Below are 20103 nucleotides of genomic sequence, written 5' to 3'. Positions count from 1 at the left end.
TCCCACCTACATCTGCAGGATGACCATTCTCCAAACTTCCTAGGCGCTTATTCTATTGGACTCTCCCTGGTTTTAGTACCAGGTTCCCGATCAACTCAATCTTTCTCATTCATGAGAGCAAGTACTTCAAACCAAATATTATACTTCACCTCAGTTCTGACAACCCGAGTTTATCCAACTTCAACATTCTAATTAATGAACAGTCATTAAGATGATGTCTACTTTTGTAGGCCAGGTTGTCCTAGACCCTGTGACTCTCCTAAGTAAGGCTCCCAAGTGTTGGATTATAGACATCATGTGTCCTAATTTTACATAAGGAAAGCAAATGCGGGGGGGTCCTCTTCCCAGGAGAATTTTCTAGAATATACTTCAAAATAAAACAACAGGCTGAGGATACACTTATGGGAAACACAAAGCACATTTAAATCTCTGGGACTCATCTCTAAGAACACAGAAAATTAAATGAAGGATTTATTACTGTACCTGGTGTAAGCAATTATAACTTGAATGGAAAGGTATCCTGGCATTCGGGAGCCACACCACACAACAAAATTCACAGAAGAGATTTTTCTAAGGGGAAGAATCAGGAGGGTGGCTGCCTCTGTTCGGGCAAGGAGCAGCAGGGGAGTTAGCAGAAGAAGGCAGGTTATATGGAGTTTCGGGGGGGGGGGTGAGGAGTAGTGGGATTTCAAGCCCAGAGCTTGTGGATTTTATTCAGTAGGGTGGGGCAGGGTCCAGCTTTAGGAGAGTAGTGTTCTATGAGTGGAATCTGGCAGTTTGAGGACTCAGGGGAAAGCCGTGGCCACTGGTGCGCTCCAGGGGCTTACACTTGGAGTTAGGCTAGCTGCTACCCATCTGCATCTCCTCCCCTACGGCACTTGGGTTACATGTGGGTGCTGGGATCCAAAATCAAATCTTCATGTGTGGTGGTCTGAATGAAAGTAAGAAAGACACCTAGAAATAGACAGCTTCCAAATGAAGATTTTGTTGCCTGAGTGTGAAACAAGAATCTATTGTGTACTCCACAGACCTTTCAACACAGTTTGAAAAAGAACCAAACAGTTTCGTCTGTGACTGTTAAGGGACAGACTTCGTAGGGAGATGCAAGATATTTGCTTGTTCACCCCAGAGAGGGAGCCCATGATAGACCAAAGTACAGATACCAACAAAGTCCAACTTGGTGAACCAGCATGTTTTATTGGGGATACTTATGGAATATGGGTGAGGGGTTACTTACAGGAGCAGAAATGACTCAAGACAGCTGTTTCATTAAAGTTCACCCCAAGTGGGTAGCAGCTTACAAAAGCTGGGTTATATAAGAAACAGGAGCAGACATATAAATGAAGTCTCTTTGAAGGGTGTTTTAGATTCAGTACAAACTAAAGCATCAATATTTGCCTGATCTTCTGGTGAAGGGTTTTTGTTTTATTGTTTTTAGCATAAGAAAACAATGTAGGAAGATTGATTTGATTCCTTCAAAAAATGGATAACAAAGAATTTTACATACCTTAAATGCTTATAACTGAAGATGGCTTCCATGCATATTTTATAGAGAACATTTTGTATTACTGTAGAAATGCTGTATATATTTAATGTATTTTACACAGCAAATGAGATTACTAGTTCTGAGAGATTAGGGACCACTCAGCAAGGGAGTCATCCTGTGCTGGAGGAGACAGACCTATGTGCATAGAGTTTTATATCTTTTTGTGAATAGAAGAGTATGTGTGTCTTTTTCAGAAACAGAGAAATTTCTAAAGGATTGTTAGTCTAGAGGGCCAATACCCAAGGTGATCCTGACCACCACATATGCACCCTGGCATATACCCACATGCAATGCATAAATGCATGCAAGATACAGCAGCAGAGTGCTGGCCCTGGATTCACAACACAATGGCAGAGGGAAAAGAGCAGATCAACAGATGTGACACAGCGACACACACACACGGCTGTCTTCGAATGTTCGACAGCAACAGCATTTATTCTTCTGCTTTACTTACTGTACAGATAAAAGCTCTATTAAATTTAGTCATAAAGGGCCTTTATGATGCTCTCTTAGAACACTTATTGAACTTAAAAACTAAAATCAATTTGCTAAAGCTTTTGGAAAAAAGAAAAGCCATTAATTATCACCCATGGGTTTTTCAGTTAAATGTAACATCACCCAAAAATTGTAGGCTAGAAACTGAAGGTATTACATAAGACTATCAATTTTTATTCATAGACCAATCTTCCATTCTATACATACAAGTCATTTACAACTACCTTTAATAAAGTTAAAATTTCATACATATAATTAAATAAAACACTATTGTACTTTTTGTTGTACTGTCTGAAACTCAGTACCCAAAGTGAATTAAATGAAAAGCAAATAAATAGCGGCCAGCAGCTTTGGTAATGGAACTGCCTTTGTCTTTCTGCTCCTATTTATAACCACAACCAAGCTGGACTCTGGTGGCATCCATACCTTGGTCTGACATGGGGTTTCTATCTGGGGTGAGTAGAGGTGTATGCTGTGCCTCCCTGAGAAAACAGTGTCATCCAACAATGCACTGTATGCATGCCTCGAACCCAAGGTCAGACGAGTGTCCACTTCCCTGGAACCAGACTTAAAGCCATTTGAACTGCACAGTAAGTTTGAGGCCAGCCTAGACTACTGTATGTATTAATAACACAATGAGGATAATAATGCAATGGGATTCTAAGTCCAAAAAGCTTGAAAAATACTTCAACACAGAAAAATTAAAGTCAAAAATTGATTCTTTAGAAAAATTTTAAAAATCGGTAACTTAAGGGTGTCAAGAATGACAGAAAAGTCACAAGAATATAAAATTATACAAAAATTCAAGATCTCCATATAACCTGCTGTTATTCGAAAGATTATTTCATCAACTTTATAGAAATAAATTTAAAATGCTACTAAAATATCAAAAGGCACATCTTACCAAAATAGACAATGCACAAAATATAAAACAATAAACTCCCTACCTTCTTGAAAGAAATATAAACACTTTCATGCAAAGGAAACTAGATTCAGATACTTTTCTACAGAAGCTTGCCAACCATTTAAAAAGTCAAATTTTAAACACTATTTCAGATTAAGTAAAAGCAAGAAAATTTCATTTCATAAAGCCTGCAACAATCAATAAACAGACAGAAGCACTATAAGAAAGAAAAATCACAAGTGCACACCCACACACCTGTAATCCCAGCATCTTGGAAGTAAAAGCAGGATTCCTAGTGCCAAGGCTACCCTGGGCTAAAAAGCAAGTTCCAGGTCAACCTCAGCTACAATGAGCTGTCCTATCTCAAGAAGAAAAGCGAAGAAGAAAGGCCATGACCAGGTGAGTATACACAAGAAAGTCAACAGGACTCACTGGTGAGTTTTCCAGTGTAAGTTACCACACTGAGAGATTAAAGAAGGAAAGCACAAGCTCACCTCACTACGTGCAATACAGTCAAGATACACACTCTTAATTAGCATACCAGAAATCAAAGCAGACTTGCTTATTTTGATAAAAGTTATCTATAAAATACTAGAGCAAATCTTAATGGTCAAACAGTTAAACTCTCCCTTTAAGATCAGGAACCAGACAAGGCTATCCTACATTATCACTAAGAACAGAAGGTGTCATAATTGGCAGGGAACAAACAGAATTCCTGTTCACAAATGACAAACTGTGACTACAGAAAGCAAATGCCAGCAATTAAACACAATGCCCAAGAGGCTAAGACTGAAAATCCACTGCATTTCCATGCAGATGGCAGATGAGATTAGAACAAAGCTTAAAAACAAAGACAGGCAGATAGAGGTGCTCAGGCAGCAGAACAAGCCTGGGACCTCCATTCCATCCCTGGAACTCACGGAGAGGTAGAAAGAGCAGGGCTGTCCTGAGTGCTGTGGCACATGGGCACACACCCCAGAATGGCGTGCATAGTACTATGCCAATGAGAGCAGAAAAATCCTTCAGGGGAAAAAGCCAGAAACTAAACTCAGACACTAAAGGAATGAAAAAGGAATGCATAAAACGCTCTTGATTTGAAAGACTCTTTTGTAAGGTGTCAATTCTTCCCAAAATGACTAAAGTCCAGGTAATAATGAAAATCCCATCAGGATTAGACAGGATAACAACCTGACATGCTGGTATTGAGTTATATGGACATCTGAAGGCTAATTGTAGCCAGGGTACTCTTGAGGAGGAAAGAAGGAAGAAGTGGTGTTATTATCAGGTGTGACAAGATCATGGAATTAATTTAGAAAGACCAACACAACAGAGGTCCAACACAGATCCACACATATACCAACACTTAATAAATGATAAAGGTGGTCAAATAAACCAGAATAAAAAAAAAATCATTTCCAAAGATGATAAGACAGAGAACTAGTTGTCCGGAAGTGAGCAGAACAAGCCAATGCCTCCCACTGTCCTGAGAAATCAACTCAAGGGTAATGAAGTTTAAGGCAATAACCATACAAACAATTTCACGTTCAAAACTAAATGTGTTAAATATCCCCAGGAGGATGCAGCTTACTTAAGGTCAAGGATTTTACTATCAGGGTACTCTTATGTTCTTATTCAGTGCACTATAAAGCAATCAACTACAAACTTGTAGATGAAGAGAGGGGATACTGACAAAATCAAAATCCAGTAAAAGTAAGCCGGGCAGTGGTGGCACACACCTTTAATCCCAGCACTTGGGAGGCAGAGGCAGGCGGATCTCTGTGAGTTCAAGACCAGCCTGTTATTGAGCTAGTTCCAGGACAGGCTCCAAAACCACAGAGAAACCCTGTCTCGAAAAAGAAAAAAAAAAAAAAATCCAGTAAAAGTAGTTTCTGAGGTGAGCATGGTGGTGCATGCCTTTAGGAAGCAGAGGCAGATGCGTCTCTGGGAGCTTATGCCAGCCTTGTCTATATAGCAAAGTTTGAGCCAGTCAGGGCTACACAGTGAGATCTTGTCTCAATAAAATAATTTATGGAAGTAGAACCACCACTCAGATCTCAAATTCTTAAAAACATTTTTTTCTGGTTGTATCTACTAAAAATGCTCAATAACCATGAAAATCTAAAATAATGAATGTTCCACGCATTCAAATTGGTCTTTGAGCACTAATCCCCAAGTGAATGAGGAGGAAATGAAAGAAAACTCCTGGAAAACAACCGATTCTATTTCTTGGGCATGAAAGTCTGACATCTTGGATCCTGAAAGTACTGCATCACCCTGACATGATCCAATAGAAGATCCATAGTACCCAGATGTAACGTCAAACCAAGCTTGGAGGCTCTCCCCTATTATCAGTCTGTGCCACCAGTTTGAGACGCCGGGCCATGTTATAAAACTGGGAGACAGAATTCTGAGTATGGTAAAATCTGCACAACACGTGGCTCAGTTTCCCCAACAAGTAAATGGAAATATAAATGGATAAACTGTCAGATACACCCACCAATGACAATGCCAGGATTTTGTCTGAACATGAGCAATCAATCAAAGGTTTATTGAGTAAAGTGACATTCTAAGATGCTGAGAAAATAGTTTGTTTTGCTGTAACGGATGGCAGTCCTGAGAGTTGAAGATTCATATGCAAATGTTTAATACTGAAATGATACAGAATACCCCAGACACATTAGCAACTTACTTAGTAATTAAAAGTAAACTAAATAGCACTCAGGAGGCAGAGGCAGGCAGATCTCTGTGAGTTCCGAGGCCAGCCTGGTCTACAAGAGCTAGTTCCAGGACAGGCTCTAAAACTACAGAGAAACCCTGTCTCAAAAACGAAAGAAAACTAAATAGATACGGTAGACAGGTGAATGGACACAGCTTCCCTGGGGAAGGGAGTGCTTTAGGTGAATTAATTCAAACATCCAAATCAGATGAGTGAAGACAGGAAGGCCCTTAGAGAGTACAGAACAGGCGTGTGTGCTCAGGGTAAACCAGGGCTTAGGACACAAAACTCAGCATCACCAAAACCAACGGTGTTAATCACACAGCTACAGACATGGACTTCACACACTTTCAAGGGACTTACTGCTGGCAGGAGAGTCTGCATATTTTGATTAGAGTCTGCTATTGTAGCAAGGTATACCAGGTTCGTATGCAACATCTGCTGATACCTATTAAAACAAAACAAATACCAATATTAAAAAATCTTCCTATCTACTTAAAAACAAGCAGCATTATAATTATTTTTAGAGCTTAATGAAAAATGTGTTACCTGAACATCAATAGAACTTCAACTTTTCCTCTGCAAAATAATTCCAAATGATACATGCTACATTTAAGGTAATGGGAACACAGAGTGATTTCATCATATGCTAGAGACGGTTTAGTTAGTATTATGTGTACATACCTCACTTATATGTAAACCAGTGCTATGAGCTAGCAGCTCTTACTCTCTCCTTACCGGTAGCCTGAGGAATTATGGTTTAGAGACTGCTGAGTTACACACAATTTCATAACTGGTCAAGAGAATAACTGACGCCTAGCGTCAGACACACAGTATGTTAGGTTTTACAAGAACTGAAATAAAGAAGTTCAGTGAACTATGCTTACCACGCCATCCCACCCTCATGCTTCCTTCTGCTTTTGTTGTAGCTCGTTGTTTACAGACAGGGTCTCATTAGGTAGGCCTGACTGACCTGAAACTCACGATGTAGCCCAGACGGGCTGCAACTCAGAGATCCACCTGCCTCTGCTTCCCAAGTGCAGACATAAACAAAATGATAGGACACTAAAATCATTAACAATTCACTTTAAGACAATAAAGTGAATTCTTAATACTTGGGCTATATGGTTAAATATAAGTAGAAAAAATAGCTTTTGGTAACACTGTCTAATAATTAAAGTTGCCTTATAATTTTTAAAGTTAACTCATATAAAACCAGAAACTGGCAGTGATCTAAATCACTGTCTGATCTCAGTACATGAGCAGAACAAGCCCCACACATACAAATTTAAAACCTACACCAAAATGTACCAGTTTCAAGAGCTCTTTTCCAGAGGGCAGGCATGGGACACAGGCCTATGGCCCCTGTACTTGACAAAGCTGGTATAGAAACACAGGCTAGCCTGGGAATGCAGCAAGACAGAACCCAAACACCAAAAATCTGTTATTAGAGAAACTAGCTATAAATTTTAAATGAATGTCAAAAGAATTTTATTCAAATAAATGAAGTATTTCATTTCACATCCAGATTGAAATACTTCTCACCAATTTCACGTTTCTAACGCGGGAAAAGCTTCCACACTACGAAGCCTACACTTTTAGTTCCACTCCTCACATACACCTAATCTGAAAGGAGACATTTGTAAGGGTCCTGGGATAAGCACAGACCAATAAATGATTACTATGGTTAATTATGTTTTTGGAATTCTTCAAACAAGACTGACAGCAAACAGCAGTTGGGACTGTTTTATAATTTTATAGAAGTCTTGCATGGAACTTAATACCACTTTACCCTATTCAAAACCAATCAAACAGTCTTTTTTGGTTTTGACTTTTTTTTTTTTTTTTTTTTTTTGAGACAGGGTTTCTCTGTGTAGCCCTGACTGTCCTGGAACTCCCTCTGTAGTCTGTAGGTTGGCCTCAAATTTAGAGAACCACCTCAATTCTGGCCTCTGCCCTCTAAGTTCTGGGATTAAAGGAGTGTCCTGCCATGGCCAGCCCTCAAAAAATGTTTAATTTTTATTCATGGTGGTAGGAGCAGTATGAGGGCCCTGGGTTCGACCAGAGTTGTTCCTCTCCTTCCACCATGTGGGTTCTGGGTATCGGACACACTTTTTCTTCTGAGTTTTAGAATGTGGGTATGATCCTCAAGTGTGAGCTTTCTAGGACTACCAACTATACCATGGCAAATAAAAATGCCAACCTGAAGCCTTTGCCCACACATTACCATAACAAAGCTTGGGTGTTACACTGATTAGCCTAGCCAGCCTCAGAAAGTCACTTTAAGTGTCCCAACAGGAGCTACAGCAGGCCTTTAAAGTCCCTGCAGCTCTAAATGTCTACACACAAACATGACTCATTTAAATTTTCAAGATATTTACCTAACTGCTCAATATCAGATCTTTTATTTATTTATTTATTTATTTATTTATTTATTTTTTTGCTTTTTCAAGACAGGGTTTCTCTGTAGCTTTGGAGCCTGTCCTGGAACTAGCTCTTGTAGACCAGGCTGGTCTCGAACTCACAGAGATCCACCTATCTCTGCCTCCCAAGTGCTGGGATTAAAGGCGTGCGCCACCACCGCCAGGCAACTTTTAATTAATTTGAAGTGATTTTAAATTTACAGAAAAGTTTCAGAATGGGGGAGAGGGAACGTTTTACAGCTCTCTTCCAGACTTCCAACTAGCATCTTAAAGCATGCGCTATCACTCTGCCTCACGTCGACGCACACATACTTTTGTCAAAACCATTTAACAGTCAGTTGCAAACATGAACCTTCAATATCAACTCCCAAACAAGACACCCTCCATGCCACCACAAGGATACTAACATCAATCACAGTACAAGAAACCCCATTCCGATGCACAGAACTGCCTGCAAGTCCTTTTCCTAACATAGGAAGGTGGGCACAAGCAAGTGTTTTGTTGTTGTTGTGTTTTGTTTTATGAGACAAGGTCTCGATTTTATAGTCCCGGCTGGCCCCAGACTGAGTGCACAGATCAGACTGGCCTTACAACAGTCCCACTTTGGGACAGATCTCTGTCTGGATTAGTAATTCTGCTTGCTTTAATCTCCAACTTGCTGAGACAACAGGCAGATTCCAATCAACAGGATAAAGGGAACACTGGAGCAAAAGCACAGTAAGAAAAATAATATTTATCAAAGAATTTATTCTAAGACAACGCAAGTCTCAAAAAATTATTAACAAAAACTTGCTCATTTCTCTTTTTTCTGCATTCTCTTCTGAGTTTGTATGTTAAGTCGTCCAAAATAGTATTTAAAAATCAACAAAAACACAGAATCTGAACTCAGCATATGAAACAAAAATAAAAACATTTTCCTGAGAATTTTAGTCTGCAAATACCACAGCACTTGTTCCTGCGGTTCTCGTGGACTTGTGCTGTTCTATACTGCGTCAAGGACAGAGCGGGTGCACCCGGCACCCACAACACTCCACTCTGCAGCACCACATCATTGCAGGGCACCCTTAATGTTTACACAGTGACAAAACTGGCCAACAATGCCGTTTATGGGGTCCCTGTCTTTCAATGTAACTGTACCTTGTGAACACAAGCTAATGAGAGAGTATCAAACACAGTCAACATCTTACGTCTGACGACGGCAGCTGCTGACAGGCAGCCCAAGTTACGAGAGCCATCAAAATCTTACGTTTGATGACTGTATGGTCCTAACAAGCCTGACAGATACGTACAGATACGAATGGTCACGATTAAAAGAGAGCTCAGCTTCCAAAGACCCCACCAAAAGCCACAACACATTACCTTGCATAAGACAAAATTACCAGTTCTAAGTTTGATTAATTAAAAACTAATCTGAAAAGCTTAGACTTAATGTAAAAATAAGTTTAATGCAGCACATTTGTGGGACGATGCTATAGTTTACAGAATAAAAATTACCTTGGTAAGCAGTAATTTAAACTAAAATTTCATTAAATGGTGACAAATACTCATTTCTGAAATAAGCTGCACCCATCCTAAAATACCAAAAAGAGGCTGCTGATTAAAGCAAAATCTGGACTGATCTAAAAGTATTCAAACATAAAAGGAAGCAATGTCTCAAACATGCGTTAGCAAACATGAAGAACCATGCCTGGGCCCACAGTGTGTTTGCTGATGCTGACGGCCGGAGCCATATCCAGCAGAGAATCACCACCGGGAGTCTGTCTGACAAGGATGAGCTCCTTGTTGTGTTTTAAATGTATTTGTTTTCTCACTTATTTATAAGGCATATGCTGTCCATGGCTAGAACACAGTAAGGGTTTGCTTGGTTTACTTTCTTTGAGACAGGGCCTCGTTAAATGATCCAGGCTGGCCTTGAACTCATGGCAATCCTCCTGCCTCAGCCTTCTGTGTGAAGGGATTAAGCCATCCAGTCTTCTTCTGTGTGTGTGATGGGGGTCTTTATTGTTTCCAAGTTCATGTTTTCTTTCACAGTAGGGTTGGGGGGAGATCCATGGCATTAATCAGGCCTGTCTGCAAGAGCAGGGCTGGGGGTTATTTACTTCCCAGAGCTGGAGAGATGGCTTAGTGGTTGAGAGCACTAATTGCTCTTCCAGAGGACCAGGGTTCAATTCCCAGCATCCACATGGCAGCTCATAAGTGTCTGTAAATCCAGTTCCTGGGCAATCTGACACCTTCACCCCAAGGCACAAAATAAAGTTAAATAAATCATAAAAAAAATTTAAAAAGGGGGGGGGGGCAACTTCCCACTGTTAACCCACTGAGGAACAGAACTCAGCTCTTCCCAGCCTAGGTTCCCCAGTACCACTAACAGCCTATAGCCCTGGAGAGGGTGTGGCCTCAGGAGATCCTCTCTCACCATGATGGAAGTAAGCTACTTTTAATCTAAGAAGTTGTAGTCAAAGGATACATTTAAACAAAGTTGGACTACCAATTCCCAGATAGTTGGGTTTACTAAAGCTTCTCTACATTTGCTTTACTTCCACCACGAGGACAGGAGTTGTAGGTGTTGCCAGAAGGAGATGTTTCTCTTTAGTCACAAACTACACTGACAACCTGAGAAAGAATGAATACCAAGGAACAGTCAAAAGGAAGGACCCATCAGAGCAGGCGGCAGCTCAGGTGTGCTGATCAAGCCTCCTGAGACTGAAATAGAAGGACCACACACACATACACAAGCACGCACGCACATAAAGACATGAAAGTAGAGGGACTTGCTGGGAAGAAGGGTTTGGTAGGCAGATAAGAGAGCATAGCAGGGGAGAATATCTCAGAGTACATTATATACAGGTATGAAATTGCAAAAAAATACATGAACTTGAAAAACATAAAACTCCAAACCCTAGAATTCAGGGAAACCCTAAGTGACATAGCAAATCCCCCTTGATCAAAGGTAGGAGTTATAAAATCATTAGAAAAGGCAAAATTGAAGTTTCTATCTTAAATCAATCTAAGCCTCGGTTGTATCAAATAGAGACAAGAAATTTCTATAATAGCCTATCCCCATGTGCAGAAAGAAGGGGATTTATATATTTTGTCTCTTCAATAAATTCTGTCTGTATGTATTTGAAATTTTATTTTTCAAAAGCAGTGGATCTATCTATCTACACACACACATAAATACAAAGCTTCTAATATAAACAAAACAGTATCAACCACAATTCACTCGGGTTGGAAAAGCTGGTTCTCGCTGGGAACACCTCGCTATCCGTATCATTGGTCATACATGAAAACGAAACCTGTCCTACTCCCTAAAATCCTTCTGTTCTACCAGATTCCTAAATGTCTTAGGTGAAAAAAGTCACCCCGGTAAGTGTCTCCTTGCCTGGCTTCAGGGTGATCTCAAAACTGAAGATCATCCACAACAAAACCACAGAAATAGGCCCACTGCTTTTTAAAAATAAAATTTCAAATATATACCGACAAAATTTATTGAAGAAACAAAATATATAAATGAAAATGGTCCTACAAAATACAAAATGTGAAAGTCAATAGAAAACAATACAATCTGATAAAAACAATTTGGTTTCTACATTTCAGCCTATATATTTAAACAAACTAAACAACCACCAATCTGGTCTTAAGAGAAATGGACGCTTCCAGATTTGTACAAAAAGAAATACAAGGTAAGACTAAAACATTTCATAGTATAGGAAAATAAAATGCTTAAAGAATTATAGAGCGAGGCACGGTGGTGGTGGCACATGTCTTTAATCCCAGTATAAGGAGGCAGAAGCAGGCAGGTCTCTGTGAGTTTGAGGCCAACATGGTCTACAGAGTGAAACCCTGTCTCAATAAATGAGGAAAAGAAGGGAGGGAGTGAGGAAGGAACGGAGAGGGGAGGAGGGAAGAAGGGAATAAGAGAGAGATGTCAAGAAGCCAGTCAGAAAAGCTCCCAGTAGTCAGATCTAGAACAAACCAAGAAAAAAAGCAAAGTATCAAGTAGCAAATACAGTAGGAATGTACAAATCCATTTACATATAAAGACCCGAAATAACGAATGGAGGGAAGGGGGTGAAAGATGACTTCCTCACAGCAGAATTCCAAGTAAGTCTAGGAGGAGTGATGAATCTGGTCATCAACCACAACAGTAACAACCGTTGTAGGCAAAAATCGCAGTGGATACTAAAACTAGCACATTGAGTATAATGAGCAAAGGCCTTTTGTTTCAATGTGTTTCAAGGCCTTGTGTTAATCAGATGAACTACAAAGAAAAAATATTAACTCTGGTGGAGAAAACAGCAGGTGCCAGCTTAGGGAAGCAGATCCAAGCTACCACATGCTGACCAAGCTGCTGCTGCTCTTCAACTAGGGAGGATGCAGTCAGAAGGACATCACCTCACAACTGTGACACCAGAGCCATAGGGCACAGTGTGAACTTCATTGTGCAGAGACAAACTGGGTCTTAGAGGAAGAGCAGTCCACAGAACAACTGCATTCTGCAACATCAACACCATGAAACATGCAGTCTGAGGAGCAGCAACAGATTCAAGTACACCACAAGTATACTCTCCCCACTAAACGCAAACATAACCCACACGGGGATCCAAAAACAATCTGGAAACACTGCACTAGTCACTTCATACTCTATACTCGGGTGATCTAAGAATACGTGCCAACTTTAGGAAAAGCCTGCAATGATTCTCAAATGTCTATTAATAAAGAACAACTGGGCAAATCTGTTACCCCCTGAAGAATTTCAGTAAAGGACATATCGTAATTGCTATCATTGAGTCTTTTTCATTAAGCAGGAAGTGCTTTCAAAGGAGCATTTGTTTAAAAACTGGTATCTTTTACTAATCAGATGTACAGAATTGTATAAAAGATGGCCAATATCCACTACTGACAGTGGCGGGTGAACACAGGACAGGGGTGAAATAAAGCAAGGACATTTCTGGCAGGGTAGTTTGGCACGTCAGCATGCTCTGACCTAGTAATCCACTTAGGAACTGCAGTCTAGGACTGGACAAGTCAGTGGGGTAGCACTTGCCAAACAGAAACAAGAGTCTAAACTTGATCCTGCCTTAATAAGAAAGAGGAAAAAAGACTGCTTCTATAAACACTAGGATATCGTAATCTATCTTTGTATTGACATAAAAACAGAGAGAAGCAAATAAGATGAGAATTAAGAGGTAATTGCCAAATTTTGATAATAGTGAACAAGAGATTTTTATTTTAAAAATAATTTAAATAAAGGGAAAGAGAGACCTAGAGTTCAGAGGTCAAGTGAATCACTGGAGGGCAAGAGCCCAATAAAGATGGAAAAGCAAATCAATTGGTTGCTGGGACTATCTCCCAAGAGCAGGTCAATGAGACCTCTAGGAAAGGATGGGCCCTAAAACATGGCAGAGTGAAATCCTCTAAAACCCTGTTCTCCAGTGCAGCAGTCACTGGACATGGTGACAGGACACATTTCGTTCTAACCCCACACACTACACACAACTCGGGATGGAAAGGGAGTGCTAACACTCAATGCCATACAGAAGCCATATATATCAAGGTGACAGCATTTTACATTTTATAAATAATGAACCAAGGAAAGCACAGGCAAGCCACCTCTTTGTCTGCGGCATCACTAGAAGATACGGCTTGTATCTACATGCATCTGAGCACTGCTACTCTGGACGCTTGACAATATTGGCAACTCTACATCACTTCTTTGGATCTGCTTTGTTGTTGTCCTGAGGTGTGGCTCAGGACTCTACAATTCGCCTGCCTCAGCCTTGAAGGTGCTGGGATTCTTGACCATGCCCAGCTTCCCATCTGAGTCTGTCAGGGTCTACCACTTACCTCAGACAGACCACTTTAAAATAAAAGTTTGGTCCTTGAAAATGACAATTAGTCTCTAGGATCTCAGTATCCACAGAAGTAACTAAATACAGTACATACATGAAAATTTTACTTTTTCTTTTCTTTCTTGTTTTTTGAGACAGGGTTTCTCTGTGTAATTCTGGCTATCCTAAAACTTGCTGTTGACTAGGCTGATCTTGAACTCAGAGATCTACCTGCCTCTGCCTCCTGGGTGCTGGGATTAAAGGCCCGTGCCACCACTACCAGGCTAATATTTTAAGTTTCTATAGATGAGGCTCTGTACAAGTTTAAAGTCATTATTTTAAAATATAGAGTAAGAAATAGGGGAAAAAAATGACATCTAACTCCCATCATAAAGTGTTTTTCTTTTGTAAAAGAATCAAGAAGAAACAAAGTCATACAAATTTAGAGCAGTATCATGAACAGAGAACTGGAAACAACCCAAACGAGAGTACCAAATGGAAGATCATTTGGCATTATGAGCAAGTCTAGTGCACGTGCCAGCATGGATCACTCTTGGAAACATTATGCTATGTGAGAAAAGTCAATCAGAGCTGGGTGCTACATTGCCATGCCTACATGGCAATACTTATATTAACAGAAATGGGTTAATTTAAATGTAACAGCTAACTAGTAAAAAGCCTGAGCCACCTGGCAAACATTCATAATTAATATTAAACCTGAGTGGTTATTCGGGAACTAGTGGGCAGGAAAAACCTACAATTACAGCTGGGTCTTTGGCACACCCCATAATGTGCACTTGAGAGGCAGAGACAGGGATCAGGAATTTCACCACAGCCTGGGCTTCACAAGACCCTATCTCAGAGAAGTCAGTCAAAACAGACTACACATTGTTAGAATCCATTTACACAAAAGGTCCCCTAAAATTCAAGTCCACACTAATAGATGGTGGAGCACACCTTTAATCCCGGCACTCCAAAAGTAGAGGCAGAGGGATCTCTAGTTCAAGGCCAGCCTGGTCTACAGAGTGAGTTCCAGGGCAGCCAAGGCTACACAGAGAAACCCTGTCTCAAAAAAAAAAAAAAAAAAAAAAAAAGCAATAAAACAACCAGCAAAGATTCCCAATGATGGCCAATAAACACATTTCCCTCTGCGGAGATGAACGTTTTCTCAAGCCACAACCACAAATACAGTTTAATACTGTCGTTCTACAGAAAAGTAAGAACAACAGCGCTTGGACATAAAAAGCTTCTCATAGGACTTACTGAGAGCACTCTGACGCCTTCCCCTTATTCTGATAGTCCATTATACATTGAATAAGATGGTTATTTTCATCCAGCATCTGAAACACAAACAAGAAAAAGTTTATTGTTAATCTAGCGCTCATCAAGTAAAATGAAAGACTAAGACGTCTGAAGAGGAAAGACAGTTTACTACAGAAGCACTTCGGTCAGAAATGTTCCTCAAAGCCATCCTTACAGATTATAAAATCATCCAGTGGACGAGAAAAACAACACCCTGGGAGAGTCACTGCTACTGTGTCTACCTGCTGCTACAATTTAAGTCCACAGAAATGAAAATTGTGAAACTGGCTGGGAAGTGGTGATGCACGCCTTTAATCCCAGCACTCAGCAGGCAAAGGCAGGAGGAGCTCTGTGAGTTTGAGCACAAGACTCTGTGAGTCGTGTAGACCAGCCTGGACAGCCAAGCTACAGAGAAACCCTGTCTCAAAAAACCATAGACAGACAGACAGACAGACAGACAGATAAACAACATATAAACAAACAAAAATAAATAAAGTAAAAATCATGATTGAATTAACTTAGTTAAAATTTTTCATTACTGTTAAAATGTATAAATCACTTATAAAATATGCTATACATGATTCATATAGATAATTCTGCAACAACTGATTTTTATAATCTATTTTTCTAGACATGTCATATCTACATGGAAACTGAACCTCCTGGGGTCTTCTGTTAATATAGATTATAACTTATAACACACAAAAAACTTTACTTTGTATATTTGAAATGATATCACATTTAATTAATTATGTTTAATACCTATTTCAATATCTCTCCTTCTTGAGACCCAGAAGAGAAAAGCAATGTTTCTTTTATTTTATTTAGCATTAGTGAGTGTGAGCTCGCACTCTCTCACTGCACGCACGCACAAACAAACGTGCGCGCGCACACACACGCACACACAAACACACTCACACACACACTCACACACACAAACACACACACACACACCTCCAAGTGCCAAGACGCACGTGAGACTAGAGGACGACTCCTTGAACCCCACTGAACCATCCTTCAAGTTCCACTGTTTTGTTTTTGTTTTTTAATACATTTAATTACCACCTATGCTATCTGTAACTATAGTTTCAACTAGCTGAAAGTTGGTTTTAGAGTATTCAAACAGTTTGTAGTACGAAGGGAAAAGATCTGTCCTTACCCAGACTGAAATAAACACAAGGACTTGAAGTAATAGGCTACCTTCTTCTCTAACTATATAGATTTGTGATTCTCTAAAACAACACATAGCCTAACAATCGCTATACATTTACAGTATTTAATAGAATTTGAGATTACAATATAAAATGAGGTATCTCAAAAGCTTAAAAAACATAAGATACATAAATTATCATTTTATCATCTGATAACTATCTAAGCAAACTTGACTTTGAGGGTTAAATAGTTCATCTATACCAATGGCACTAAACAAAGTGCCAGGACGCTGTCCCTAGTACAACACCTAAGTCTGTAAGAGCTTCAGTATCAGGGTAATGCTCATCCTGAACCCACCTCTCATGATCCAGTAAATATCCAGGCAACAACACCAAAACCACCATCTCAATCACTTAATGTCACTTTTAATTAAAAACAAAGATCCCATTACCATTAACTGATAGTTCTGCACATTTATCATAATCATTGATTACTGAGGGCAAACACTTTTCTAAGGAGTGCTTCTTAAATATGATCACTAGGTACCAAGAGTTTTTTGTTGTTTTTGTTTGTTTGGTTTGGTTTTTCGAGACAGGGCTTCTCTGTGTAGTCCTGGCTGTCCTGGAACTCACTGGGTAGACCAGGCTGGTCTCAAACTCGGAGATCTGTCTGCTTCTGCCTCCTGAGTGCCATCAATTCAATACTCAAACCAAGGAACGCATAACATGTTAAACAATCCCAATCATATGCCTGTCTTTTGTCTAATAGCAATGTCTAACACTGCAAACAAAACTTACACTGGAATACGCTTCTGAGGGCTGGAGAGATGGTCCCAGAAGACAAGAGCCCTTAACGCTCTCGGTGAGAACCTGGGTTTGGATCCCAGTACCCACAATGTAACTCACAATAGGCTGTATCTGGTGTTTCTTCTGACATCCCCAGGCATGGCATACACATGACACACACACATACACACACACAATAAAAAGTCTTAAGTCATTTTTCACTTCTTATCGAGAATTTCTAAAAAATGACCAGTTAGCACCTTCTAGATCACTCACTCATGATAAACAAATAAAACATGTAAGAAAGAACTCTACTGAGAAAAAGGAAAAAGCCAGACTTTTTCTAGAGTTCAAAAGGAAAGCGCAAATTCCGCCAAAAACATGCTTCCTGCACGTGTGTAAGGGAAGCTGTTCACCAGACTACCACTAGAGAAAGAAACTGCGTTTCCAGGCACTGCCAGGCGGATTTCTTCAAAGAAAATAAAGCAACAGTTGGGCAAATGATAAACTCCACACTACAAAGACCCTGACAGTAAACAGAAAGCGAGAGCCATTAACCCACGGGTCTGCAAGGGTGCCCCAATTGGTACAACAAGTTGACTTTCTCTCAACCTTGCTCCAGGGTAGGGAACAAGATGGAGATACTCAGGGCAAACTGTTAAACTTGACAAGCGACTTTTCAAAGTCTACCACGCTGAGATCTAGAATAGTGCCTTGCTAGACACAGGCTCAGAGGATAATAAAGAACCTTTGTGTCCCCAGTTGGCAGCCCCCGAGCGGCGACTGGGGTGGCACTGTCCTCTGAGGGCGCAGCTCCCAGCCCTTCTGCGCTGACTTAATGCAAACCGCCCGCCCGTCGGCGCAGACAGCCGCAGTTGGCCGGCGAGAAGGCTCGCCCTCCTGAAACCCAGCGCCCGGCCTGCGCTCAGGCGCCTCTATCGGGACCAGAGGGGATCGGATCCCGGTTGCTCCTCTGGGGAACCCCCGTGCCCACAGGCTCCTTCCTCGCCTGCCCCGAGCCTCTGCGGAAGGTTCCCAAGTTCTCCCGGAGGGCCTCAACTCCGAGGAGTTTGCGGCGCAACACTCCAGGCTCCAGCTTCCGCGAGTGGGGTCCCGGCGGGGCGGGGCATCGGCGGACTCTCGCGGGCCGCCCCACTCCCGGCCCCGCGCCGCCCAGTCGAGTACACGCGCCCCGCGGGGAAATCGGGCGGCGGTTGCCGGCGCTTTTGTGCGGGCAGAGCAGGCGCCAAAGGGTTCTGCCGGCTTCCCGGCGCCCGCCCTCACCACCGCCGGGCCGCTCCCCACCCCCGTCCCCCGCCACCTCGTCTCGGCCCGCGCTCCGGCGCCTCCCCGAGCTCACCTTCTGGATGGCGGCGGGCGTGATCTCCCCCTTGCCCCGCTGCCTCGGGGCTGCGAACGCCACAGACATGTTGCCACCGAGCCCGCGATAGGCGAGTCCGGAGCGCTCCGGGGGCCGCGGAGCTGGGGGCCCGACGCCCGCCTCCCGGGCAGGCCCACCTCAGCGCGCGCCGAGGGGGGGGACGAGGCTCCGGGGCCGCGCGCATTTCCGGCCGAGCCCGGGTGGGCGCAGAGCCGCAGCTCCCAGCAAGGCGTCTAGGAAGCTCGTCGAGGCCTGGGCGGCTCGGGCTCCGCGCCCCGCCGCCCGCCCGCCTGTCCTTGCCCGCTGTCGGGCGTCACCCCCGCGCCCGCGCGCTGATGGTAGCGCCGCGCCGGCCGCCTCCGCCCGGACGCTCAGGAAATGGTCCCGCCGTCGCGGGAGGGAGCTGCCCGGCCGCGCTGTCACAGGAAACGCGGGGCCCGACCGCCAAACTGTCCCCAACTGCGCCCGCGACCCTCCGGGGAAGAGGCGGCTGCCCTGAGTCGCCTGGGCCGCCGCCGAGAGGGAAAAAGACAGCCCGGACTCGGGAGCGACTGCCGGGTCGGCAGCAAGAACGCGGATTCGCTGGTTTAAATGGCTCCCTGCGCTCCACGTGCGCACCTTGGAGTCGCTCACGAGCTCGCAAAGTCTAGCCCAACAGTTGAAAGGACGCCGCCCCGCAGTTTACTTCGGGACAGACCCCTCCCACACTTGTGGATCACTTGATCTGACTTAGGGCCTTTGAAAGGAAGCTATGAAAAGGCACACTCTTTTCCAGTTAAATACTTAGTGCTTGTTAATTAGGCCCAAGCTGCCAGGCTTCAAGTCGGTATGAGGGGGAGAAAACCAACAGCTGCAAATTAATAAAGGAACACGCTGCTGCGGATTAATTCTGCAAACTTAGATTTACCAATCTCAAAAAGGAGGGTTAATATGCTGTGTTACTCATCAGTGATGCTCCAAAATTCGTGCCTAAATTATTAATAAAGTGAAGAACAAACGTACTTTTTAATGTTATTTCCAAAAAATTTCACAGGTCGTTTTAATTCATTCAGCCGTTCGGTGTGTCTGCCCTGCTGTTTGGAAGTACGGATGGTAGAAATGAACAGCTGGACAGGAATCTCTCAAGGATATCTTGCGGCTATAAAAAAGACAACAAAAACAATAACTATAGCAAACAAGGACAGAACTACAGATCTTGCGGCTATAAAAAAGACAACAAAAACAATAACTATAGCAAACAAGGACAGAACTACAGGGCATTCGTGTGACTTAATGTGGAAATGCCCCGCTATATTTAAAAAGCTCGAAAGCGTGAAGATTAGGCTTTCAGATGGCTCAGCTGGTAAAGGTGCTTGTGGTCAGGCCTGACATCCTGAATACAAACTGGAACCAACATGGCGGAGAGAAGTTTTATTCTGCCCCCCCCCCCATGTGTGTTTCCTTACCCCCACCCACTCCGTGCATTTGAAACATTACACAAACAACACACACACACACACACACACACACACACACACACACACACACGAGGAGTAAGATAGGCCATTCTAAGAATAAAGGATGGAGCC

The 20103-nt window shown here is 42.3% G+C and overlaps 1 protein-coding gene across 3 annotated transcripts in view; it reads right to left on the bottom strand.

The window, feature by feature from the left end:
* The window catches only part of LOC121443162 (protein SSXT), a 55637-nt gene extending 36943 nt beyond the window's left edge, over positions 1 to 18694 (bottom strand). For all 3 annotated transcript variants that reach the window (XM_041644839.1, XM_041644840.1, XM_041644841.1), the window contains exons 1-3: positions 18515 to 18694; positions 15179 to 15255; positions 6025 to 6109 (exon numbers count right to left, since the gene is read on the bottom strand). In XM_041644839.1, the coding sequence (XP_041500773.1) occupies positions 6025 to 6109; positions 15179 to 15255; positions 18515 to 18583 (231 nt within the window). In that variant the 5' untranslated portion in view covers positions 18584 to 18694. The remainder of the gene's footprint in view (positions 1 to 6024; positions 6110 to 15178; positions 15256 to 18514) is intronic.
* Between the last annotated feature and the right edge of the window lie 1409 nt (positions 18695 to 20103).

Source organism: Microtus oregoni, unplaced genomic scaffold, assembly GCF_018167655.1.
Source record: "Microtus oregoni isolate MIOR12 unplaced genomic scaffold, Mior012 000101F_ref0000407, whole genome shotgun sequence".
Lineage (NCBI taxonomy): Eukaryota > Metazoa > Chordata > Mammalia > Rodentia > Cricetidae > Microtus > Microtus oregoni.
The sequence above is the reverse complement of the archived record's forward strand: the minus strand, read 5'-3'. Positions and strand labels throughout refer to the sequence as shown.